The sequence below is a fragment of the Bufo gargarizans genome, chromosome 4 (genome assembly GCF_014858855.1).
Source record: "Bufo gargarizans isolate SCDJY-AF-19 chromosome 4, ASM1485885v1, whole genome shotgun sequence".
NCBI classification, from domain to species: Eukaryota; Metazoa; Chordata; class Amphibia; order Anura; family Bufonidae; genus Bufo; species Bufo gargarizans.
The window spans coordinates 516235192-516261479 of NC_058083.1; the positions used below are offsets into that span (position 1 = coordinate 516235192).

The window sequence follows — 26288 nt, forward strand, 5'->3', positions numbered from 1 at the left end:
CAGTTGTAGGTTTGTAGGTCTGGGACTGCCACCCAGCTCTCCTGCAGTGTATATTGGGGTCGAATTGAGCTGAGAAGGTATTGGTAATCCTGCTCCAGCTCCCATCCATTGTCACTAGAGATGCCAGATATCATGTCAATAAACGCCACAAATTTTATAGAATAAAAACAGTACTGATGTTTTTCCCCATCTTTCTCCTAGAAAGAGTTAATAAAAGTTAATCAGGAGGTTATGTGTACCCCAAAATGGCACCATAAAAACTATAACTTGGAACGCAAAAAAACAAGTCCTCATACGGCTACATAAAATTAATCAAAGTTCTAGCTCTTGGAAGTTGACAATTGAAAATTTTTAAAAATTCCATGGTAGAAAAACAATTTTCCTCTGTAGGCTCTCTGCTGTGCAATTACAGATGACATCCTGAACATGACATTGGCTTCGGCCGTGTGTGAATTCACTGATGTGTGATAAGACTTGACTGCATTCTATTTCATTTTCCACATTCAGAACATGAAAATAGTTTTTACCTGTGTGGATTCTCTGATGTCTAACAATATGGGTAGCACTAGTGTTCAGCGAAGTAAACCATCTGAAGTGGAATTCAGTCTGAATTTTAGGAAAAAGCATAAAAATAATCGATTTTAAATGAAGCTAAATCTCCTTGGGCTTCATGATAACGAATCATTTTTGCTAAAATGGCGGCTGGAGTTGTCTTTTTTTTTTTACTCACCTTATCCACTTGTTCGCACAGAGGCAGTCCGCTCTTGACTAAAAAAGACCCTTCGCTAGAAGGCCCTTCGCTAAGTGTGATGATGTCATCGTGCTCTCTCAGCATGATCACATGGTAAAGTCATCACTCTAAGCGCAGGTACTTAAGCAGGTCTTTTTCAATCAAGAGAGGAGCAGACTGCCTTTGTGCGAGCAAATGGATGTGCAGTGGCCCACTGGCAACGTCGGGCGGTATCCCTTGCCCCTTAGGAAGTTTCTACGAAATATGTCCCTCTTATAGAGAAAAGAATCGTGACGCCAGCTGCGGTAGCACAGGGCTCCATTTAGATGATGGAATGTACCCAAATGTAGGAAGGCCAGAGTGGTGTTAAATAGGCCACTATATCCCTAAAGATGTTGTGTAACATTTGTCACGGTGCTACCTTTGGCTATGGTTGGAATCTCACAGGTGGTGGTGCTACGAAGCAAGTGCTAAAGGGGTTGGTAACGTGGATGATAAATAAGTAGAATAAATGGAGTCATGGAGTCCAGACTTGGTCAAACGTTAAACAGTTGCTTTACTTCTAATAAACTGTAATCCAAACAGTTTCCAGACTTATCTTGGTTTCCAATAGGTTTAATCAGGCGAATGGCAGGCAAATACTTTCTCTGCAACAAACTCCTCTCTGCTGTATCCTCTTTGTAGCTCTCTTAGCTCAGCCATGTGAGTTTCTTACTATAGATTATCCTAGGAAACTCTGTCCTGGCTGTCAATACCTCAAGCTCTAGCTTGGTTTTCGGCAATACAAGCCCAGGAGGGGACATGCAACCAATATGCACAACCTCCAGTGATAAGGTTGGCTAGGACAAACAGAACTGTCCAGACAGGACTATGCCTGCTGCCTTCCCCTAGGAGGGGGTTTCTCAGGCTCCTCACACAACCTCTCCCCAGGAGGGGGAAAGCTAGACTGCCTGCTAACTAGCTAAACTCCTCCTCTCCTTCTCCCTCTAGAGGGAGGGAGAGAATGGACAATCCAGTCCATTCCCTGCAACTAGCACTGCCAAGTGTTTGCTTCCACCTGCTGGCAGACCAGGTAATTACATGAACATTTAACAGCTACAGGAAATACATATGCACATGGTGAAGATAAGTACACTACTGCATTAGATTACATTTATGTTAGCCTATAGGAAATGGTAGTGAGGTGCCAATGAGTGGTAATGGCACTCCGGGTCATTACAGATTAGGTGAGATATTTATTTTTATCCAAAAGGCCATATGTGCATATGAGTGTATTACCATGTTTAATGGCTGTTAGACGGGTGCACTTTAGTCAAAGGCAGTTAAAAATGGTCTCATTGTATAATAGGCTAAATGGGGTTTTACCCTATTGATCCGTGACAAATTAATTCGGAACAAATCAAATTTCTTGTTGAACTTTGACCAAGCTGCAGAATTGAATTTTTCAAAAGTTTGCTCATCTCTAGTTATCACACTCTGAACATTAAAATTACTTCTTCCCAGTGTGAATTCTCTGATGTTTATCAAGATTTGCTTTATGTATGAAAGATTTCCCACATTGTAAACAAGGAAATTATGGCTTCTCCCCTGTGTGACTTCTCTCATGTATAACAAGACAGGATTTATGTGCATAAGATTTCCCACATTCTAAACAAGAAAATGGCTTCTCCCCTGTGTGACATCTCTGATGTACAGTAAGATATGATTTCCGTGGGAAAGATTTCCCACATTGCAAACAAGAAAATGGCTTCTCCCCTGTATGAATTCTCTGATGTCTAACAAGATGTGATTTAGTGTTAAAATGTTTATCACATTCTGAACATGAAAATGGCCTGTCCTCTGTGTGAATTCTCTGATGTCTAACAAGAGTTGATTTATCAGTTAAACATTTCCCACATTCTAAACAAGAAAATAGCTTCTCCCCTGTGTGAATTCTCTCATGTACAACTAGATTTGATTTATTTATGAAAGATTTCCCACATTCTAAACAAGAAAATGGCTTCTCCCCTGTGTGAATTCTCTGATGTGCAACTAGATTTGATTTATTTATGAAAGATTTCCCACATTCTAAACAAGAAAATGGCTTCTCCCCTGTGTGAATTCTCTGATGTCTAACAAGAGTTGTTTTAACAGTAAAACATTTCCCACATTCTAAACAAGGAAATAGCTTCTCCCCTGTGTGAATTCTCTCATGTGCAACTAGATTTGATTTATTTATGAAAGATTTCCCACATTCTAAACAAGAAAATAGCTTCTCCCCTGTGTGAATTCTCTGATGTGCAACTAGACTTGATTTATTTATGAAAGATTTCCCACATTCTAAACAAGAAAATGTCTTCTCCCCTGTGTGAATTCTCTGATGTGCAACTAGCTTTGATTTGTTTATGAAAGATCTCCCACATTCTAAACACGAAAATGGCTTCTCCCCTGTGTGTATTCTCTGATGTCTAACAAGAGTTGATTTATCAGTAAAACATTTCCCACATTCTGAACAAGAAAATACCTTCTCCCCTTTGTGAATTCTCTGATGTCTAACAAGAATTGATTTATCAGTAAAACATTTCCCACATTCTAAACAAGAAAATAGCTTCTCCCCTGTGTGAATTCTCTGATGTACAGCAAGATATGATTTGCATGGGAAAGATTTCCCACATTCTAAACAAGAAAATGGTTTATCCCCTGTGTGATATCTCTGATGTATAGTAAGATATGATTTCTGTGAGAAAGATTTCCCACATTCTAGACAAGAAAATGGCTTCTCCCCTGTGTGAATTCTTTGATGTCTAACAAGAGTTGATTTATCAGTAAAACATTTCCCACATTCTAAACAAGAAATTGGCTTCTCCCCTGTGTGAATTCTCTGATGGTGAACACTTCTTCTGTGGTTTTTATTTTGCTTAACAGTCTGTGATGAATCAGAAGATTGAAATCCATCCAAAGGATCAGATAATAGACCTTTGCTGTGAACTGCTGAGGGTACATCTGAGATAATGGCATGCTCTTCATGTGTATCTTCTGTGACACCACAATCATCTGTTCTAAAATCTGCCATCACGTGTTTTTCTGAGCTCCTGGTACAGTTATCTGCCAATAAATCTGACATTTAAAATTTTTAAATAATAGAACCTTAAAATTATATATATTTACAACAGTTCTATATAAAGAAAATCCATACAAATAACAAGTCATGGAGAAAAATTCAAATATCAACTATGGTGTGACGAATACCACACCTCGTGCCCGCCTAACATCGCCTACGTCGAGCTCACAAGAAGCGGTATGGTCACGAGTTACCAAAAACGTGATGTTACGCCCTCCAGAGGAGCAGGTAAGGTCAGCGTGGGACAGTTTACACATACACCTCCTGTCCATGCGGGCATAGAGAGGCAACAAGCTGAGAGAGCCTTTTCACTGCTGCAATGAAAACAGCGCTGTCTCCGCCCAGGTATCTGCCACCAGATCTCGTTTGATATAAGCCCGGTCCGCTAACGGAATTATACAGGATGAGAAACCAACCAGCGGTAGCTTATATCTAGGCCAAAACACGGACGTGGGGATTTGTGATCGAGATACAAGACAGCACAAGATTAAATTATATATTTAATCGCCGTAAGGGCACACTAGAAATAACACAATATACACAGGTAATATATACAGGTGTCTGAGGTTACAGATACAGGTTATATGGGTACAACAGGGTTAAGCAAAGTAAAAGTCAGTTACCGGGTAGATGAAAGTTCCTTTGGGTCATAAGGGTGGAATAGGCCTTGGCTGCAGTCACGTGGGGGCAGTGAGGTCAGCTGGTTCCTGGTCTCTCCAAACACATTGGCACAATGTGACCCCCTTCAGAAAAGAGACCGCCCTCTGGCTTGCATGGGCTTATGACCTGTAGCCAGCCGCTTCCCTCCCCGCCTATGGGTAGGGTCCACCCCTCCTTCTCTGGTGCTAGGAGCAAATGACCCATAGGGCTCATAGCCCCAGACCAGAATGTCGCAGGAAGATGGTTCCGGGCCCAATTGATTAGTTGTAGCCGGAGCCCAGACGGGAGTCCAAACATGGTACCGGTATTTGGTTTCTGTGGGGAGATATGGATATCTCCTTTCCCTGGCATGCCCCCATCAAACAAAGCCCATGGGCACGTACATCGTGGCCACCGGGACACAAATATGTATCCGGTTTGCGCCTGCAATGGCCGGGCGATTCATAATTCCTTATGAAATGTAGGTGCCAACATGTCTGGAAGGTATCCTTGATCCTGACAAGGGATGATACCTCCTGCTGGGGTGGGGGTTTCCTGCAGGATTTAGCTTGCCTCCAAACTGGTTGATTGAGGTGTGACTTTCTCCACCTGGGGCCTCCTTGAAGCCTGGACCCCTGGGGCTTTCTTCCTTGCCAGCTGACAATCAGATGGCTGGGGGGTGGGAACTTATTTTGAATGTACACTGATGAACATGCCAAAGGGTGAATCAAATAACAATCAGGGCTGGGGCTTTGAAGCAGGGCCCTCCTGTGGAGTTCACTACCTCTGCTATCTGTCAGCAAATGGGGGTGTGAGGACATGGCTCACAATAAATATTAATCCATATTCCTCACATATGAAAAAACTGATACTAATCTGACAGTAGATAAGTAGCCTGGACCAAAAGATGATGATGTTAGGTCACCAGACTGGTCACTTGTATTTCCTTGTGCTGAAGCCAGCATCTTCATAGGTTCACAAGGGATCTGTCAGTCAGTGCTATAAGCTGGTGTCCATCTCACACACTGACCGCTAACTGCACTCAAGCACAAAACACACCAGGAAATTGAAGCTGAAAGCCCATCTTCTATCTACCTCACAGACGTAGTAAATATATTATTGCTCATATACCACATACATATAAATAATACCGGCATGTACTGTACATATAATGGTCTGTTCATATCACATTTATGGGCTCTGATGAAGACCAAAAGCCTCTGGACACATTTACCTTTTATGTTGGCAGTTTTCCCAATGTACAAACTAAACATATATCACAACCATGATGTGATCCCAGCCTATATAATAAGATAGATTCACTCACACACATAAAGGTCCATCATTAAAGTATAACGGTCATATATTTTCTTTTTGGAGTATTGGATTGTGGTGATTAATATCTCCTTGGTGGCCCTATTTCAACTTTCCACTGTGTATTCAATTACCCCTTAATTCCACAGTTTTGTTCCCTGTACTGCCTACTTTTACCTGTGCTTAAAATCAGGTTGGTAGGCAGGTCCATCTATCATAGACGGAGCACGCAGCCTGCAAGGTCAGATTACTGACAGCCAGGGACTGTGTGTAAATGATTAAAGCCAGGTCCTCCCCAGCAGCTGATAACAGTGCCTGGGCTGTGTGCACTTCTCCCTGTCCCTGCGCTTGGCAGACGCTCCCTCACTCAGCAGACTGGGGCAATGCAGAGCCAAAGCAGCGCAGACCAGGGAAGGGAGATCTGCCGTCTGCTCAGTGTATGAATGAAAGCAACATGTGGTAAGAGGACCCCTTTGTGCTGCAGGAGATTAACCATTTAGGGGGGGTGGGGGCCTCTGGTTTCTGACACTTTTGGGGGGCTATTGTTACTGGCTAGTGAGGACAGGCAGGATTAGCCTCAGGGTGAGGGCAGTGGCGGCTAATTGAAATTAGGGTCTAAGTGTGACAGTTATCCTTTAAATTACACACATGTAAGTACATACTACATAGACACATACACAAATTACATGAATATACTGTACACATGAGCACTACTCATACACATTACATGCTTCCACTGTGTTTGTGTGTGTATATTATATATACACATATACAAACACACACCACATTGTGCACCTGCCCATAAGACGCACCTAGGTTTTTGAGGAGGAAAATAAGAAAAAAATATTATGGACCAAAAGGTGTGCTTTTGGTGAGTTTTGAACCGATGGTGGTTTGTGGGTGACACTATTATAGGGGAATCTGTGGATGACACTGTTATGGATCTGTGAATGACGCACTGTTAAGGGGGGGGGGGGGGGGGGGGGGGGGGGGATCTGTGGATGACAGATATAGCATCTTATGCTATAGTGTCATCCACAGTTCCCCCCATAACAGTATCCCTGTGTATAGTGACCCCAATACAGGGGGTAGAGGCCGGCAACTGGTGTTGAAATCGTGGCGGGGCCCGGTGCAGTCACTGTACTCTATTACACCAGGACCCGCTCACACCAGTATTCATGTGTAATGTGGGGGCAAGGTAGCACAATCCACTACTCACTATGAAACTCCCGTACTAGCAGGCACTGCAGGCTGGCTGGTCACTCACTTCCTCACGCGCATGCTCCTCCCACTGTATTAATGAAGCAGGTGGAGCATGCGCCGCAACGAAGTGAGTGACCGGCTAGCCTGCAGTGCCTGCTAGTACGGGAGTTTCATAGTGAGTAGTGGATTGTGCTACCTTGCCTACACTTTACACATGAATACTGGTGTAAGCGGGTCCTGGTGTAATAGAGTACAGTGACTGCACCGGGCCCCGCCGCGAGTTGCCTCCAGCCCCTCCTCCCTCTCTGCTGATACATCACAGGCCGCGCTGTGAAGCATCGTGGACGGCGATGTTTCAGTGTTAGCAGAGTAAAAATGGCATTATTCGCCCCATAAGATGCACTGCCATTCCCCCCCCCCACTTTTGGGGCGAAAAATACGGTACACACACACACATATAGTATAAAGAAAAGACGGAAAGCCGCACAATCAAAAGTGGACGGCACAATCCCTCTCAGGATCATTGGCCAGAATCCAAAGTTTGAAAAAAATTGAAAAAAAGAGGCAGCACTCCAAAATAGTAAAAAATGTGGAGTTTGTATTCGCCTATACTATTGCAATATTTCAGCTCAACTCAATGGAGCCTTTGTCAAGCAAAGTGTCATGTGCCAAACAGTATATATATATATTATATATAAACACACACACACGTGGTAATTATCCTCTAAATTAACCCCTTCACGCTCTGCAGTGACCCTGCTCCATACGCAGACGGCACCTGGCTGCAATGACAGAGCAGCGGTCGCATCAGTCACTAAACCCTTTAGGTGCCGCTATCAACGCTGATTGTGGCACCTGCGAGTTAAGGCAGACAAATGCGGTTCCCTCTGCCTTCGGATCGGAGCCCCCGCAGTGAAATCATGGGGCTCCGATCGGTTGCCATCGCAGCCTGGAAGTGTTCCCGGCCTGCCATGGTAATCTCCGTGCTGAGCTATGCACGAGGCACAGCTCAGAATGGACAGTGTAAAAATCCTATTCACCCTAATAGAGCTCTACTAGGGTGTATAGGAGAAGGGATCACAAGATACCATGTTCTAGTCCCCTAAGGGGAAGGGGGGAAATAAATAGTTGTTTTTTATTTTATAAAAAAAATGAAGAAAAAGAAAAAATGTGAAAAAAAAATAAATACACCAAAATGTTAAAAGTTTTAATCACTCCCCTTTCCCAATTTTACATATAAAAATATACCAAGAAAAAAAATATAAACATTAGGTATCGCCGCATGTCTGAACTATTAAAATATAAAAAAATTGCTTGAATAACAGTGATCAAAAAGTCGTACATACCACAAAAATGGTACCAATAAAAACTACAAGCCCTCATACAGCTCTGTAGACCAAAATATAACAAAAAGTTAAAGCTGTCAGAATATGGCAAAGCATAGAAAATTTAATAAAAAAAAAAAAAAAAAAAAAAAAAAAAGTTTTTTGTTTTTAAAAAAAAAGAAATTAAAATAAAAACTATGCAAGTTTGGTATTGCCACAATCATATTGAGCTGCAGAATAAGGACGTCAGGTCTATTTTAGTGCACATGGAACACCGTGATGTCAATACCCCCAAAATTCTGGAGGAATTCTGTTGTTTTTCTTTTCAATTTCCCCCCACAAAGAATTTTTGCCAATACAACACATAGGTGGCATTAAAAAAGTAGTCCATGTGAACGGAAAAACAAAAAGTTATGGCTATTGGAACATAGGGAGAAAAAAATTCAAAATGCAAAAATAAAAATAGGGCCGGTCTTTAAAGGGTTAATAAAGTGTGGTAAGAATAGTACAGTAACAAAAGTCATCATGATTTAATCAGTGTACAAACTATACAGACATATATCATTGTCCATAATTCCGTGAAATTCATATCTTGATCTTGTCGTCTCAATATATGGGTAAATTGCATGATTAGTGGTAATACATAAAGTGCATCTGTGCTGATTAATAAACACAATCATGTACATGGCTCCCCCTGTCCCGGACTCCATGTGGATCTATCACGCTGCTGCCGTCCCTGTATTTTCACTGCGCATGCCCCACCACCATGTATACAAATCACAGCGTGAGCTGCATATACAGATAGAGAATAACATGAAAGATGGCCGCATGCATTCTAATAGTTACTGCGCATGTGAATTGCCATTACAGTTTGCGCCTGCGCTTCTTTCATAAGAAACATGGAGCTTAAAGGATAACTGTCACATTTAGACCAATCTTATTAAATAACAGGATATTCCCGAATCAATAACCATTAGATTTACTTACCCCATATTTAATAAGATTCAGCCCTTAGCAACCAGTCTGCACAAAAATACAATCTCACTCTCTTGTTAAGATGGCCGCCGATGCCCTCACCCTGAGACTAAGCCAGCCTGCCCTCACTACCCACAATGCATTCAGCTCCTCTCATGAACGAGCTTTTGCACCTCAACCAATCAGAGCCCTCCCCACTTAAACACGCCCCCCTCCTCCTTCCATCACATACACTCCGATCTGATGTTATATTCTAACACAGAGGCGTTCCCATGGTGATGGGGACGCACCTCTGACAGGGCGCTGCCATCCGCGGCACCCGAGGAGTTAATTGCGCAAGTGCAGCTCCCTGTCAGAGGTCGGGTGCCTTCTACAATGTTTACATTGGTGGGCAGTTCGCCCCCCCCCCCCCCCCGTATTAAAATCATTGGTGGGCAGAGCGCCCCCCCTCCTCTCAGTATTAAAGGGACACTGACAGGCCGTTGGAGCATATAAAGGGACATATATTCTTCTATTGGTCTTAATATGCTTAACTAAACTATACCATTATCACCCCTCGCTGCCTTTCCTTTACTTATAAAAAGTGTTTTTATCAATATGCAAATTACCTTACTTTGTGCCCAAGGGGCTGTCCCTCATTCAGTTGTGTGCCCAGCCGCGCCCCAACTGCCGTCTCCTAGTGCCGCCCACCCTTTAGTATTCACTGCACTGGGCGGCTTTTTTTGCTCCCGACGCGGTGAAATCCCGCGCATGCCCAGTACTATCTTCCTGGCATCAGCCTCATCTTGTCGCTCCGTGCCTGCGCCGGAGAAGAACCCCGGCACTCTCCAGCTCCAGTAGAAGATAGTACTGGGCATGGCCGCGGGATTTCACTGCGTCGGGAGAAAAAAAGCCGCCCAGTGCAGTGAATACTAATGAGGTGGGCGGCACTAGGAGACGGCGTCTTGGGCACAAAGTAAGGTAATTTGCATATTAATAAAAACACTTTTTATAAGTAAAGGAAAGGCAGCGAGGGGTGACAATGGTATAGTGTAATTAAGCATATTAAGACCAATAGAAGAATATATGTCACTTTAATACTGGGGAGTAGGGGGGGCGCACTGCCCACCAATGTAAACATTGTAGAAGGCACCCGACCTCTGACAGGTAGCTGCCGTCCGCGCAATTAACCCCTCGGGTGCCGCGAATGGAAGCGCCCTGTCAGAGGTGCGTCCCCGTCACCATGGGAACGCCTCGGGTTTAGAATATACCATCGGATTTGAGTTTTCACAATCTCACTGAGATAGTGGAAACCCAGATCCAATGGTATATTCTAACCCCCAGGCAAGCATCCCAGTCACCATGGGAACGCCTGGGGGTTAGAATATACCATTGGATCTCGGGCGGGACTCGGCTGTACAGCGCTCTCACTTCTGGGAACTATCCTATAGGGCATACATAGCGATACCTCCCTATCTTACGCTGGGTTCACACCTGAGCGTTTTACATCGCGTTCCTACACGCTGTAAAACGCTCAACAGGCAAGAACCAATGATTCCCTATGGGAATGGTTCTCACCGAAGAGTTTTACAGCGCTTACGAACGCGCTGTAAAACGCCCTACGCCCCAAGAAGTACAGGAGCTTCTTTGGGGCGTAGTGTCGCACGTTCCCGTACATAGACTTCCGGGAACGTGCGACAATGGGCGTTCGCTTGCACAGGAGCCGCGTATGCGAGACGCCCGTAGAATCGCGCATACAGAGTGCTCCATCCAGTACGCTCATGTGTGAACCCAGTGTTAGGGTAAGATATCCGGACAGGGCCGCCCCTTGCGGCGTAGGAACTCTGTATAGACAGGCAGGTGAACATCAGCAATGCCCCACTCCCCATCCAGGGCTTACTAGGGATATTGGTTCCCTGCACCAGTCTACATCTTCAAACAGCCTACGAGCACATCTAATCACCGGCCCAGACGCGGTATTTTTTCCACCACGCTAGGCTGATCCCTATCAGGGTGCGTCGGAATGGTAAGACTGTTCCATACTTTTTAAGCCACACCTCAATCATCTATTTGTGGCGCTTATTTTCTTAAAAGGTCTAATAGTAAAAGTTATATTTTAAGCTCCCTCATATCCTGTATTGTTCTCTAAATTGTTAGTGGGAGCTCCCCTATTTAAACATCCACTACCCTACACATGGTTTCAACCAAGTAAACTACATCAGCGCTCCTTCGCATAGCTTCAGTAAGCGCTGAAACATATAAACAATGGACATAATGTTACTTAATGGTGGCCATGATAATTGCCAAATTATTGAATACTCCACCAAGGGGAAGAAACCCAGGGTTCCCAGCCATTTCCGCCTTGTGTAGGTGGAAAACAAAAATTACTCTTACCGGTAATTGTTTTTCTTCAAAACCATGACAGCACCCATGCGACTATGTCCTCCAGGACAGCAAACCTGAAGAGATAAAATGGTTCACACCTCCACTACACCTCAGTGATTATAATAACCAAACCTCCGGAGGCGTGCCAACCACCAAAGAATAGGCTTGAAATAACAAAAGACAATACAAAAAAAGGGAACCAGTTCGGACCATTATATCCCTATTCAATATCATGTATCTATCTGCCCAATTGGCAAATTTCCTCCTTTTAAAAAAAAAAAATGATTAAATTAAGTTAAAGGTCGGAAACTTTTAGGGAGCTGGCGCTGTCATGGGTTTCAAGAAAAACAATTACTGGTAAGAGTATTTTTTGTTTTCCCCTCACCCATGACAGCACCCATGCCAGAATAAACTATAAGTTAATCTTTTAGGGAAGGTGGAATACAGCCTGTAGTACTTTCCTCCCGAAGGCTGAATCTGAATTTAGATGCATCATATAGTGTCTAAAAAAGGTATGAGAAGAACTCCAAGTGGCTGCTCTTATTGAATATGCTCCAACCCCAGTTGGGGGAGACAAGTTCAAAAAAGAATAGGGAAGGGAAATGGCATTTTTTACCCATCTACCAATGGCACTAGTAGAAGCCTTGTGACCCTTGAAACTACCAAGGAATTGTATTATTAGCTTTTCATCTATTCCTCAGGATGCTGTGGAATGAGCTCCCCAACCCCAAGGACTGGGGTCCGTGGTAATTTACAGATTACAGGATTACAGAATATCCGTCTGCAGCTCTCTGGAGTGAATCTGTGCATATGTTACTGCTAGAATAGTGGACGTCATATGACCCAACACAGCCAATGCTTCTCTAAAAGTACACAGGTAGGAGTGAAAAATTTACAAAATCTGGTCCCTGATTGATTCCCTCTTTATGAGGGGAAGGAAATTCTTTTGTTGGCAGGAGTCCAACTGGATTCCTAAAAACACACAAATATGAGAGGGAGCAAGGTTTGATTTTTTCCCAATTTATTTTCCAACCCAAATCTCCTAAGGTGGAACATAGAAGATCTATATCTCTCTCCAACTCTTTCCTTTGAATGGGAAATCAACAAAATCGTCTAGATAAGGTACTAAAGGTACACCTCTCACTCTTACAAAGGCCGCTATCTCTGCTACCACCTTTGTAAAAAGTCTTGGAGCCTGAGATATGCCAAAGGGGAGCGCCCTGTACTGAAGATGTAACAACTTTCCTCTTATCCAAACTGCTGTTCTCAAGAATTTCTGGTACGAGGCATGAATCGGACTGTGGTAATAAGCGTCTTCCAGATCCAAGCTCGCCATCCAACAATTATGGAAGACTAAATTTGTCGTTGACTTTGTTTCCATACAGAATTTCTTGTAAGTTAGGGATCTGTTTAGTCTCTTCAGATTTAGTATTACTCTGAACGATCCATTTGGCTTTCTTACTAAGAAAAGAGTGGAATAGAAACCCTCCCTACTTCTCTTTTGGGAATCGGGCAAACCACCCCTTTTCTTAATGGAGCCATAACTTCCAATTCTAAAGTATCTCTTTTTTGGAGATCCGTGAAGCATATTGTTTGAACAAAAAAGTCGAGTGGACAAGAAAGGAATTCTATCCGATACTCATGTTTTATAACCTCTAGAATCCATCTGTTCTGGGAAATGGACCCCCAGCGACAACTGTGACAACCTTCCTCCCACCTGACTCCTGGCGTCATTGCTGTTTGTCCTTAGGTCTACTTTCTTGGGGCTTGAACAAAAAAAGCTAGATCTTTTAGGAAATCTCTCTTGTATCACCCTGCCTTTCCCTTTATTTTCTGAAATTGGACTGGGGTTTACAAAAAAGGTAGGCTTCTGGGGAACTGGGAACCCCTTTTTATCAGAAGCTCTTTCCAGAATATCATCTAATCAAGGGCCAAAAAGCAGAGAACCGACACAGGGGACTACACAAAGTCTAGCCTTAAAGCCCTGGCCTCCTTTCCACGACTTTAACCAGATAGCGCGTCTGGCAGCATTCGACATGGCCGAAAAATGCACTGCATCAGTGGATGCATCTGCTAGGACAACCGCTTTAAGGAAGGTAGGAAGAGAAGAAAGTAATTCTTCTCTAGGATTCTTGTCCTTAATATGAGACTCAAGCTGATCTAACCATAACCTTAAAGACCTAGAGCCCCAGGAGGCGGCAATAGCAGGCCTAAGACTAGTGGATGCTGATTCCCATGTTCCTTTAAGATAAATGTCAGCTTTTTTTATCCAGCGGATGTCCCAGGCATCCCAGGTCTTCGAATGGAAGTGCAGATTTTTTGCAACTGGTGCATCCACTGTGGGAGCTCTATCCCATACCTCAGATACAAATTCTTAAAAGGGATACTTTCTCTTGACTGTAGTTGGTATAAAAAATTTCCTATCAGGATTTTCCCACTGTTATAATAAGAGCTTCTATATTTTTATGCACTGAAAATACTCTATGATGTTTAGGACCCAGTCCCTCAAAAACTTAGTCAGTTATTGTTTTAGGCCGTTTTACATCCTTTAATTGCATGGTAGCTTTAAACAGACTTTAATAAAAGTTCAGAATTTAAATCATCCTCTCCAGAGTTTTCAGAATCAGTCTTTCTACTGTAACCGGCCCTTTCTGTTGACCGTGGACGATTTTGTTTCAGGGACAACAGATGATTTAACTTGTGATCTCACCAAAGTCTTAATACTTTTAGATAAAGTTTGTGACTCTTCCAGAACCAGTTTATCCACACATCACTGAAATAGTGGTCTAACATAGGATGCTGGTAAAGCTACTCTACATCCACTACATTCTTTATGCTTAGATTAATTCTTAGGTGTTTTTGATACCTATAAAAGCAAAAGCAAACAACAATCCATAAATATTAGAAGAGGATATCTGTCACCATATGTAGAGCTAACTTCCCCACTCCAGTATCAGGTCCAGTACCGGGTTTGTGGGCCTCGAGGGTTCCAAGGGATCAGCGCGTCATGAATCATCCGGTTCTGACATTGTATCCAGACAACGAATCCAGCACAGCACTGTGTGTGCAAAGATAGAGCTGGCTGCCTTCTCCTGCTGCCATTTAAATGTACCTTGGCCTCCGTTTAACAGTAGGTGCAAATGCCTAATCCAGCCGGCAAAAGGAGCCTCCACCTCTAGCGTCGCATCACATGAAGTGACGTCATGACGCCGAAAGCTTACCGCCGCCCGTCCCCAAGCGCATGGCTCCCAGCCGATATCTTTGAGAAGGGAGAAGCAAGAGCTCCCTAGGTACAACCTATCTGGAGGACAGAAAACCTGAACTGAGATGTAGTGGTGGTGTGAAAAAAAGTACTCGGGGCACCATCAAGTGTGACAATTCCTCTTCCCCCACACACACAAAAGAAAGAGCAAAGGTACAAGAGCCGCTAATCATGATGATCTAAAGGGATATATAGGCAGATGAATATCCCCTGGGAAAGGAGGTCCCCCCAGATGTGTCAGAGGGACCCTCACTCCCAGTTAGGGGGGGGGGGGAAGAGGAATCCAGTGCACAGATCGTGTGTCATGAATCCTCACCCCAAATATCAGGAATTCATCAGTCCACTGTTATCAACATAAAATGGTGACCCCAATAGGGGAAAGGGGACAGCAGAGAAAGGACAGATGATCACTCCCCCACCATGCCCATGAAAGGGGAGGGCAGAGGGAGGAGCAAGCACGATGTCCACCTCCACTATCACCATCATATTATCAACTTAGTATACCCGATGCAGTCCTCTGATGAGGTCCTCCACTAAACAAAGAAAAATAAACCGCATATGCTGTGAAGATACCTGTCACGGCTGTGAATGAGCAACAAGAGTGTACACAGAGAATAACAACTGACGGACCCACTCTAGGGAGGAATAAGGGTGACCCCTGCCAGACCCTAAAAGCTCTCCCTAAGCGGCTATGCGCATGTCCGGATCCGAATGGTAGATCGAGACATGCCCGCGTACCTGAGGCTGAAGACCACTGAAACCCCTACAATAGTGGAAGGGGCACGGCCACCGGTGCCCTGCTCAGTATATGGACGGAACCAGGGTCGCCTCGGATCCAGTCAGCAAAGAACAGATAAACACAATGTCTGTACACTTAACTGAGGTGCTGCAGCCGCAGTGCAAACAGATCCGAAGTCAGCAGACGATATCTGAAGTACTCGCATCAGCAGGACACAGATCCAGTGAAGAGAAGTAACACAGGTGAAGACACTCAAGCGAGAGATACAGCTCAAAATGAAGAGTATAATCCGCACCTCTACAAAGGAGGAGGGGTGATTTAAAGGCAGCGAAATCAAACACAGGAGGAACAGCTGGGAGGAAGGAAACCAAAAGTAAAGACCTCATCACAGAGGCGGAGAAACAGGGAAGAGAACTCCTCCTAGCTCTAGTAGTGACATCATCACAGGGGTGTGGAAACAGAGCTATGAGAACGTCTCAAAGCTCTGGTAGTGACAGTACCCCCCCCTCTACGGGTGGACTCCGGACACCCAGGACCCACCTTCTCAGGATGAGCCCTATGAAATGCCCTGATGAGGCGAGTGGCTTTAATGTCCGACACCGGAACCCACATCCTCTCCTCAGGACCATAACCCCTCCAATGAACGAGGTACTGAAGAGAACCGCGGACAATGCGAGAGTCCACAATTCTGGAAACCTCAAACTCCAGATTGCCATCAACCAAAATCGGAGGAGGAGGCAAAGAGGAGGGTACCGTGGGCTGGACATATGGTTTTAAAAGAGCCCTGTGAAATACATTATGTATCTTCCAAACCCGTGGAAGATCAAGACGGAAGGCAACAGGATTGACGACTGACAAGATTTTATAAGGCCCAATAAACTTGGGACCCAATTTCCAGGAGGGAACCTTCAGTTTAATATTTCTTGTAGACAACCACACCAGATCACCCACATTCAGGTCCGGACCAGGCATACGTCTCTTATCAGCCACACGCTTATATTTCTCACTCATCTTTCTAAGATTACTCTGAATCTTTTGCCAAATGGTAGACAAAGACGAGGAAAATCTCTCCTCCTCAGGCAAACCAGAGGGAGAGCCTCCCGAGAATGTCCCAAACTGCGGATGGAACCCATATGCACCGAAGAATGGTGACTTATCAGAAGATTCCTGACGACGGTTGTTCAGAGCAAACTCAGCAAGAGGGAGAAATGAACACCAATCCTCCTGGTTCTCTGCCACAAAACAGCGCAAATATGTCTCCAGATTCTGGTTGACGCGCTCAGTCTGACCATTCGACTGCGGGTGAAAAGCAGAAGAGAAGGACAGCCGAACCCCCAGACGAGAACAGAAAGCCTTCCAGAATCTGGACACAAACTGCGTGCCTCTATCGGAAACAATATCCGAGGGAATGCCATGTAATTTAACAATATGGTCGACAAAAGCTTGCGCCAACGTTTTAGCACTGGGTAAACCAGGGAAGGGTACGAAATGAGCCATCTTGCTAAAACGGTCCACCAACACCAGGATCACCGACTTCCCTGAGGAACGAGGAAGATCCGTGATAAAGTCCATGGAGAGGTGTGTCCAAGGACGGGAAGGTATGGGTAACGGGAGAAGGGGACCTGAAGGCCGTGAATGAGGGACCTTGGCGCGAGCGCACGTCTCACAAGCAGCCACAAAACCCTCCACCGACTTACGGAGAGCCGGCCACCAAAATCTCCGAGCAATGAGATCTACCGTGGCTCTACTCCCGGGGTGACCAGCAAGAACGGTATCATGATGTTCCTTGAAGAGTTTGTGATGTAACTCAGGAGGCACAAACAACTTCCCAGGAGGACAACGGGGAGGTACCTCAGTCTGGGCAGCCTGGACCTTGGCCTCCAAATCAGAATACAGGGCAGAAACAACCACCCCCTCCGCCAAAATGGGACCCGGGTCCTAGGAGTTTCCTCCTCCCAGAAAACAGCGAGAGAGAGCATCAGCCTTCACATTTTTGATCCCAGGGCGGAATGTAACAACAAAATTGAATCTGGAGAAGAAGAGAGACCATCTGGCCTGTCTCGGATTCATACGCCTGGCCGACTCCAAGTACGCCAGATTCTTATGGTCGGTAAACACGGTGATAGGGTATCTGGCTCCCTCCAACCAATGGCGCCACTCCTCGAAAGCCAACTTGATGGCCAACAACTCCCTATCCCCCACATCATAGTTTCTCTCTGCCGGGGAGAGTTTTTTAGAGAAAAAAGCACAGGGTCGCCACTTGGCAGGAGAAGGGCCCTGGGACAAAACCGCACCCACACCCACCTCGGAAGCATCCACCTCAACAATAAAAGGTAAGGAAACATCGGGATGCACCAAGACGGGAGCAGACGCAAAACTCTTTTTAATCTTAGAAAAAGCTGCAAGCGCCTCCTCCGACCAAGAGGAAAAATCCGCCCCCTTTTTTGTCATGTCAGTGAGGGGTTTGACAACAGAGGAATAATTCAAAATGAACTTTCTGTAATAGTTCGCAAAAGCCAGAAAGCGCATCAATGCCTTCTGATTCTCAGGAAGCTCCCACTCCAGCACAGCACGGACCTTCTCCGGATCCATGCGAAAACCAGAAGCAGAGAGGAAAAAACCCAGAAATTGAATCTCCGATACCATAAAAACACATTTCTCCAGCTTGGCGTACAATTTATTCTCCCGCAGAATCCGCAGAACCTGAAAAAGATGATCCTGATGGGTCTGAACATCAGGGGAAAAAATCAAAATATCATCAAGATACACCAATACAAATTTCCCCATTAAATGGTAGAAAATACTGTTAACAAAATGCTGAAAGACGGCCGGAGCATTCATCAGGCCGAAAGGCATAACGAGATTCTCAAAATGCCCATTAGAAGTATTAAAGGCCGTTTTCCATTCATCCCCCTCTCTGACCCTGACCAGGTTGTATGCGCCTCTCAAATCCAACTTGGAAAAAACCTTGGCCCCAACAATTTGGTTGAAGAGGTCCGGGATCAGAGGAAGAGGATAGGGATCGCGAATCGTGATACGGTTCAGCTCCCTAAAATCTAGGCAAGGTCTCAGAGAGCCATCTTTCTTTTTAACAAAAAAAAAAAAACAGCGGCAACAGGAGATTTTGAGGGACGAATATGCCCCTTATCGAGACTCTCAGAAATATAAGTTCGCATTGCGATTCTTTCCGGTTGTGAGAGGTTGTAGAGGCGTGCTTTTGGCAGTTTGGCGCCGGGAATGAGGTTAATGGGACAGTCAAACTCCCGGTGAGGAGGTAGCTCCTGAACACCACTCTCGGAAAACACGTCCGAGAACTCAGAGAGAAATGATGGCACCGTTTTAGTAGACACCTCTGCAAAAATCGCTGTGAGACAATTCTCTCTACAAAACTCACTCCACTCAATTATTTGCCTTCCTTGCCAATCAATAGTGGGGTTATGTCTAATAAGCCAGGGTAACCCCAAAACTAGAGGAGAAGGCAATCCGTTAAGGACAAAACAAGATATATCCTCCACATGAGTGTCACCTATCGCTAACTGGATATTGTGAACAATGCCCTTCAGGGATCTCTGTGAGAGTGGGGCAGAGTCAATAGCAAAAACAGGTATATCCTTTTCTAATGTGCAAACCTGAAAACCATGCATGGCTACAAATTGAGTATCAATAAGATTGATGGCCGCTCCACTATCGACAAAAATTTCACAAGAAATTACTTTGCTCCCTAGCGCCACCCTGGCAGAAAGGAGAAAACGGGAACTGCAGGTCAGAGGAAAAGCATCAATTCCTACATCAACTTTGCCCAAAGTAGCAGATGAAGCAGAATTTGATGATTTACTTTTTGAGGTCTTTCTCTTATTATAACTCTTAGTACAGTTCAGGAATCTCCTAGACGGACAAACATTAGCCAAATGACCTATGCCCCCACAACAAAAACACACCATTCTCTGAGGACTAAATCCTCCTTTATCTGGGGCAAGACGACCTAGCTGCATGGGCTCCTCCACAGAGGGAACCGAGAGAGGATGAGGCCCCTGCACACTAAATGAGTCCGCACCACTGCCCCTAGACTGAAAATGACTGGACAGAGAGGTCTCGTTTCTTTCTCTTAGACGCCTGTCAAGGCGTACCGCCAATGACATGGCAGACTCTAAGGACGTTGGTCTCTCATGGAAAGCAAACGCATCTTTCAATCTCTCTGAGAGACCATGAGAGAACTGACTCCGGAGTACAGCATCATTCCAACCTGTATCAGCTGCCCATCTCCGAAATTCAGAACAATAAAGCTCAGCAGACAGTTTGTCCTGGCATAACAAACGTAAGTTAGATTCAGCCAGAGCAACACGATCCGGATCATCATATATCTGCCCCAGGGCTAAAAAAAAATCTTTCTACGGATCGAAGGGAGGTATCCCCCGATGGCAACGAAAAAGCCCAAGTCTGAGCATTACCCCTGAGCAGGGAGATGACAATCCTCACCCTCTGTTCCTCATTACCAGAGGAATGGGGACACAAGCAAAAATGGAGTTTGCATGCCTCTCTGAAACGAACAAAATTCTCACTGCCCCCGGAGAACGTCTCCGGAAGTGAGACCTTTGGCTCGCAACAGACTCCATGGGCCGGAGCAGAGCCCAATGCTTGAAGCTGAGTCATAGATTGACGGAGATCCGCTACCTCCAAAGAAAGACCCTGCATGCGGTCAACCAGGTCAGAAAGCGGATCCATATCAAAAAAGGACGGTTTGGCGGATTATAATGTCACGGCTGTGAATGAGCAACAATAGTGTACACAGAGAATAACAACTGACGGACCCACTCTAGGGAGGAATAAGGACCCCTGCCAGACCCTAAAAGCTCTCCCTAAGCTGCTATGCGCATGTCCGGATCCGAATGGTAGATCGAGACATGCCCGCGTACCTGAGGCTGAAGACCACTGAAACCCCTACAATAGTGGAAGGGGCACGGCCACCGGTGCCCTGCTCAGTATATGGACGGAATCGGGGTCGCCTCGGATCCAGTCAGCAAAGAACAGATAAACACAATGTCTGTACACTTAACTGAGGTGCTGCAGCCGCAGTGCAAACAGATCCGAAGTCAGCAGACGATATCTGAAGTACTCGCATCAGCAGGACACAGATCCAGTGAAGAGAAGTAACACAGGTGAAGACACTCAAGCGAGAGATACAGCTCAAAATGAAGAGTATAATCCGCACCTCTACAAAGGAGGAGGGGTGATTTAAAGGCAGCAAAATCAAACACAGGAGGAACAGCTGGGAGGAAGGAAACCAAAAGTAAAGACCTCATCACAGAGGCGGAGAAACAGGGAAGAGAACTCCTCCTAGCTCTAGTAGTGACATCATCACAGGGGTGTGGAAACAGAGCTATGAGAACGTCTCAAAGCTCTGGTAGTGACAATACCAGATGTGCAGCACCTGAAACTACGGATACTGGAAGCCTGTGCTAGCATTTCTCCTGCGGTGTTGCTATCAGTGTGTGAAGAGTGGGAGAAGAGGGTTGCATTGACAATCCAACACAATGGGCAGCACATTGAACACATTTTATAAGTGGTCAGAAACTTGTAAATAACTCATGAAAGAATAAAGTTACGTTAAAACCAAGAACCATTGTTTTTCTTGTGAAATTCCCAATAAGTTTGATGTGTCACATGACCCTCTTCCTATTGAAAAAACAAAAGTTGGATTCAAAATGGCCGACTTCAAAATGGCCGCCATGGTCACCACCCATCTTGAAAAGTTTCCCCCCTCACATATACTTATGTGCCACAAACTGGAAGTTAATATCACCAACCATTCCCATTTTATTAAGGTGTATCCATATAAATGGCCCACCCTGTACAATGAGTCATCAGTAGGCAGTGAAGGAGCAGAATCTGTGAGTCTTCTCTGCTTTATGTAGTGGTTACTACTCACCTGGGTGGTTATCGGTGGGAATGTCCTCTATGATCTGCTCATCACTCCTCACATATGTATCTTCAGCCTTAATATTGTTCAGATCTTTATCCAGATTTAAAAGCTGTGAAACAGAAATGGTAAAAGTCAGCAGACTGATGGAGAAGTCGTGTGGAATGTTTGATGTGACCAGAAAAGATCATTAATTACAATGACAAAAAGTGATGAAATGACAGCAGAGTTATCTGCTATGGCAGCGGTCCATGCCTATAGCTCCTCTCCTTCCTGCTGGTGAGCACGCCTGCTGCCTGGTTTACCTGCTCCATAGCTTTAGGGCTCCAGTGGTCCAGTCCCACAGACATCCCTCTCTCCCTTCCCAGTGGTCCCGGCTGCTGGAATAACGCTGTCCTCCCACACAAGCTGAGGCCTGCTTCCTGCCGATAATGACCTTCTCTGCGCATAGGTCATGTGTGCACACACTATCTCTGGCTCTTATAGGGCCGGCATGCACGCACTCTGATCTCTACAAGCCATGGAAAGGAGCCTGATCAATAGGTTCTAGTATGCTAGTATTATGCAAAGCTTGTCTGTTCTGTGTACAGACTTCTGCCTGACTTCTAGATTGGACCCTTTGCTGTCTGACCTGACCCTTGCCTGATCTCCGTTCTGATCCTGAGCTGCTTGCCCTGACAACGGACCATTTATTGAACTGCATGTATTCTGCCTTGTACAGAAACTACTTCAAGTGCAGCAGCCTAGTGTTTCCCCTGCAACAAAGTCTAGATCCTTGTACAGGGGATAAAGTGGAGGGAAGGGGGTCACTTATATAACACACTTTGGAGCAGCACCATGTCAAATCTGTTCAAGAGACACAGTGGATCTACATGTGCCATGTTTCATTGTCTGACCCAAAAATATCTGCAGGTCTCCTGTATATATGCATCTAGTTGGTTCCTTATTCCAACCAGCAGTCTCTACTGACCAGAAAACTGTGAGAAGATCCAGACAACATGCAAGGTCTATAGTTAGCTGTAATCCTGACATCTCTACCTTTCTCATTATACAAGGATAAAACATATAATACTGGTTTATAAAACAAGACTGAACACAAGATCTTCACAGCACTTCTACAGATCATAGGGAACCTTTCATGAGACCTTATTTCCATCTATCTGATCATCATATGGAATGCTTTGATGTTCTTCTGAACCATCCTGTAGAAGAAGAGGACTGGGAGTTGTTCTCTCTTCTTTAACTGTAGGAAAAACAAACGGTGACAATTAATTTCTTACATATAACTAGTGAGAGGATGTGTGTATTTAGTCATGTCTTTTACTTGGTGGCTGGTGATCCTCCATCATAATGTTCTTGTACAGATCTTTGTGTCCTTCTAAATACTCAGACTCCTCCATGGAGAAATAGACGGCGACATCCTGACACCTTACAGGAACCTGACAACACAATGATACAGTCATCACCCAGATCCCTTCATAGTGTTACTGTATAATGTCCCGGCATTCCCAGCTATGTCACCTCTCCAGTCAGCAGCTCAATGATCTTGTTGGTGATCTCTAGGATCTTCTCTCTGTTGACTTTCTCATGTATCGGGATGTGAGGTGTCGGCCTGGATATTGGGCTCAGGATTCCTCCCCGTCCTTCAGATACCGGGGCCTGACAATGCTCACTAGAGGTCTTCTTCACTACTGTGTATTCCTAATTATGGAGAGACGCAGTAATAAATATCACTCCATACATCTCCAGACTCCCTCACCTCTCCAGTCATGTCCATCTGTTAGTAACATAGAGAAGATGATGTAACGTGACATCATCAGAATCTCTCACCTCTGCAGTAAGCCGGAGGAGGATCTCTAGGGTGAGATTTATTATACTCTCTGCCATCTTGTCCACATCCATATCCATCCTTGATGGGTCAATCAGGAGAACGATCTTATATAGGAGATATACGCTGAGCGAATCCTATATTGTAGGAACCTGAATGGAAAGAAGATGAACCGATGTAAAATACAATTACTGGAGATAAGAAGAGGAAACACTGGAGGAGGTAATAAAGTGTATCAAGGCAGTTCCTCCATGTTTCAGATCAAAAGCCTGTCACACCTTCATATTACCACTATAGTCAGTTACAGGTCACAGCGGTAATACCAGTATAAGGCTACTTTCACACCAGCGTTTTTTGCGGATCCGTCATGGATCTGCAAAAAACGCTTCCGTTTCAATAATACAACTGCATGCATCCGTCATGAGAGGATCCGGTTGTATTATATCTTCTATAGCCAAGACGGATCCGTCATGAACACTATTGAAAGTCAATGGGGGACGGATCCATTTTCTATTGTGTCAGGGAAAACTGATCCGTGCCAATTGACTTACATTGTGTGTCAGGACGGATCCGTCTTGCTCTGCACCACATCGCGGAAAGAAAAGTGCTGCTTGCAGCATTATTCTGTCCGTGATGGGAGAGCAACCAAATAGAACAGAATGCATTTTGGTGACTCCGCTTCGTTCAGTTTTGTCCCCATTGACAATGAATGTTGACAAAACTGAAGGGTTTTCATCCTATGACGGATCTCAATAGCGGAACTGAAAACGCTGGTATGAAAGCAGCCTAAAGCTGTAATCTGGTAGATCACTTCATAGATCTAGAGCTCAGACTGCCCTCGTCTGATCAGTTGGAATCACAAGAATAAAGGGCATCTGTCAGCAGATTGGTACCTGTGACACCGGCTGACCTGGTACATGTGCGCTTGGCAGCTGAAGGCATCTGTGTTAGTCCCATGTTGATATGTGCCCGCACTGCTGAGAAAATTATGTTTTATTATATGCAAATGAACCTCCAGGAGTAACGGGGGTGTTGCCTTTTTACCTAGAGGCTCCTCCTTTCTGTACCTGCCATGCCCCTTTTCACTTTGATTGACAGGACCAGGCAGTGAAGATGTAATCACACCTGACCCTGTCAATGACAGTGAAATGGGCGTGGCAGGTGCAGAAAAAGAGGAGCCTCTAGGTGTAAGGGCAACACCCCTGTTGCTCCCAGAGGCTTATTTGCATATATTAACCTTTTCTACCCCAGTCCAGATTTCACCTTCCTGACCAGGCCCATTTTTGCTAATCACGTGGTGGTAATAACTTTGGAATAGTTTTACTTATCTAACTGATTCTGAGAATGTTTTCTGGTGACACATTGTACTTCATGTTTGCGGCAAAATTGGGTCAATATTTTTTTCCCAAAACATTTAAAAATTCTCAATTTTCTAAATTTGAATTTCTCTACTTAATAAAAACTTGTAAAATAGTAATCAGTCAACATTCCCCATATGTCTACTTTATGTTGGCATCATTCTGTAAATGTCATTTTATTTTTTTAGGACGTTAGAAGGTTTAAAATTTTAGAAGTATTTTTTTAAATTTTCAAGAAAATTTCCAAAATAGCTTTTTTAAGCACCAATTCAGTTATAAAGTGATTTTGAGGGGCTTACATAGTAGAAACCACCCATAAATGACCCCATTTTAGAAACTAAACCCCTCAAATTATTCAAAACTGATGTTACAAACTTTGCTAACCCTTAAATGATAACGGTCACCCTAATTTCAATTTTCATATATATAGTTACTAATAACATGATATTCCAGAATCAGTTACTATTAGACTGACTTACCCCATATTTAATAAGTTTCAGCCCTTAGCAACCAGTCTGCACAAAACTGCAATTTCACTATTCAGTTAAGATGGCCGCCACTGCCCTCACCCTGAGGCTAATCCCGCCTGCCCTCACTAGCCAGTAACAATAGCCCCCCAAAAGTGTCAGTAACCAGAGCCCTCCCCCTAAAGGGTTAATCTCCTGCAGCACAAAGGGGTCCTCTTACCACATGTTGCTTTCATTTATACACTGAGCAGACGGCAGATCTCCCTTCCCTGGTCTGTGCTGCTTCAACTCTGCATTGTCCCAGCTCTGCTGAGTGAGGGAGCGTCTGCCAAGCGCAGGGACAGGGAGAAGTGCACACAGCCCAGGCACTGTTATCAGCTGCTGGGGAGGGCCTGGCTTTAATCATTTACTTACAGTCCCTGGCTGTCAGTAATGTGACCCTGCACGCTGCATGCTCCGTCTATGATAGAACATGCCTAGCAACCCTATTTTAACCCCTTAAGGACCTAGGGCGTACCAGTATGTCCTATTTCCTGAATCCTTAAGGACTCAGGGCGTACCGGTACGTCCTAAGTTTAAATCGCGATTGCGGCGCCCCGGGGGTTAATTCGAACAGGATGCCGGCTGAAATCATTCAGCCGGCATCCTGTCACAACGCCAGGGGGGGGGGTCATGTGACCCCCCCCCCCCCCGTATAGGCGATCGCCGCAAACCGCAGGTCAATTCAGACCTGCGCTTTGCTGCGCGGTCAGGGTGTCACCACCAGACATCTGAGAAGCTCAGACAGACGTTTTTCAGAACCTCCAACTTGAGGTTCCTTTTGTTTTGCTTTCGTTTTCTCATCTCGTTAGCCTCTCTCAGCTGTCATGTAGTTGCACTGATTGCATCCCTTTAAATCCCTTCCCATACTGCATCACTTTGCGGTTTATACAACTTCCTGGAGTGTGTGCATGCTGGATGCTACTACTGAGTCTTCTACAGATAAGTTTGTTCATTCCTTTGTGTTTTCCTGTTTGCTGGATCCCAGGTGACCCTGACTCCCTCCGTATCAAGTGTAGGGAGCCGGT

The 26288-nt window shown here is 44.8% G+C and overlaps 1 protein-coding gene across 4 annotated transcripts in view; it reads right to left on the bottom strand.

Annotated features, from left to right (window-relative positions):
* Positions 1-569: 569 nt before the first annotated feature.
* The window catches only part of LOC122934020 (gastrula zinc finger protein XlCGF26.1-like), a 38525-nt gene continuing 12806 nt past the window's right edge, over positions 570-26288 (bottom strand). Inside the window, exons 2-6 of one of the 4 annotated variants that reach the window (XM_044289154.1) lie at positions 23399-23548; positions 23090-23269; positions 22714-23007; positions 21578-21680; positions 1262-3826 (exon numbers count right to left, since the gene is read on the bottom strand). In XM_044289154.1, coding sequence (XP_044145089.1) covers positions 2304-3782 — 1479 coding nt within the window. In that variant the 5' untranslated portion in view covers positions 3783-3826; positions 21578-21680; positions 22714-23007; positions 23090-23269; positions 23399-23548 and the 3' untranslated portion in view covers positions 1262-2303. Of the gene's footprint in view, positions 607-1261; positions 3827-21577; positions 21681-22713; positions 23008-23089; positions 23270-23398; positions 23549-26288 lie in introns of those variants that run through there. The other 3 variants (XM_044289155.1, XM_044289152.1, XM_044289151.1) reach the window with 3 other exon arrangements.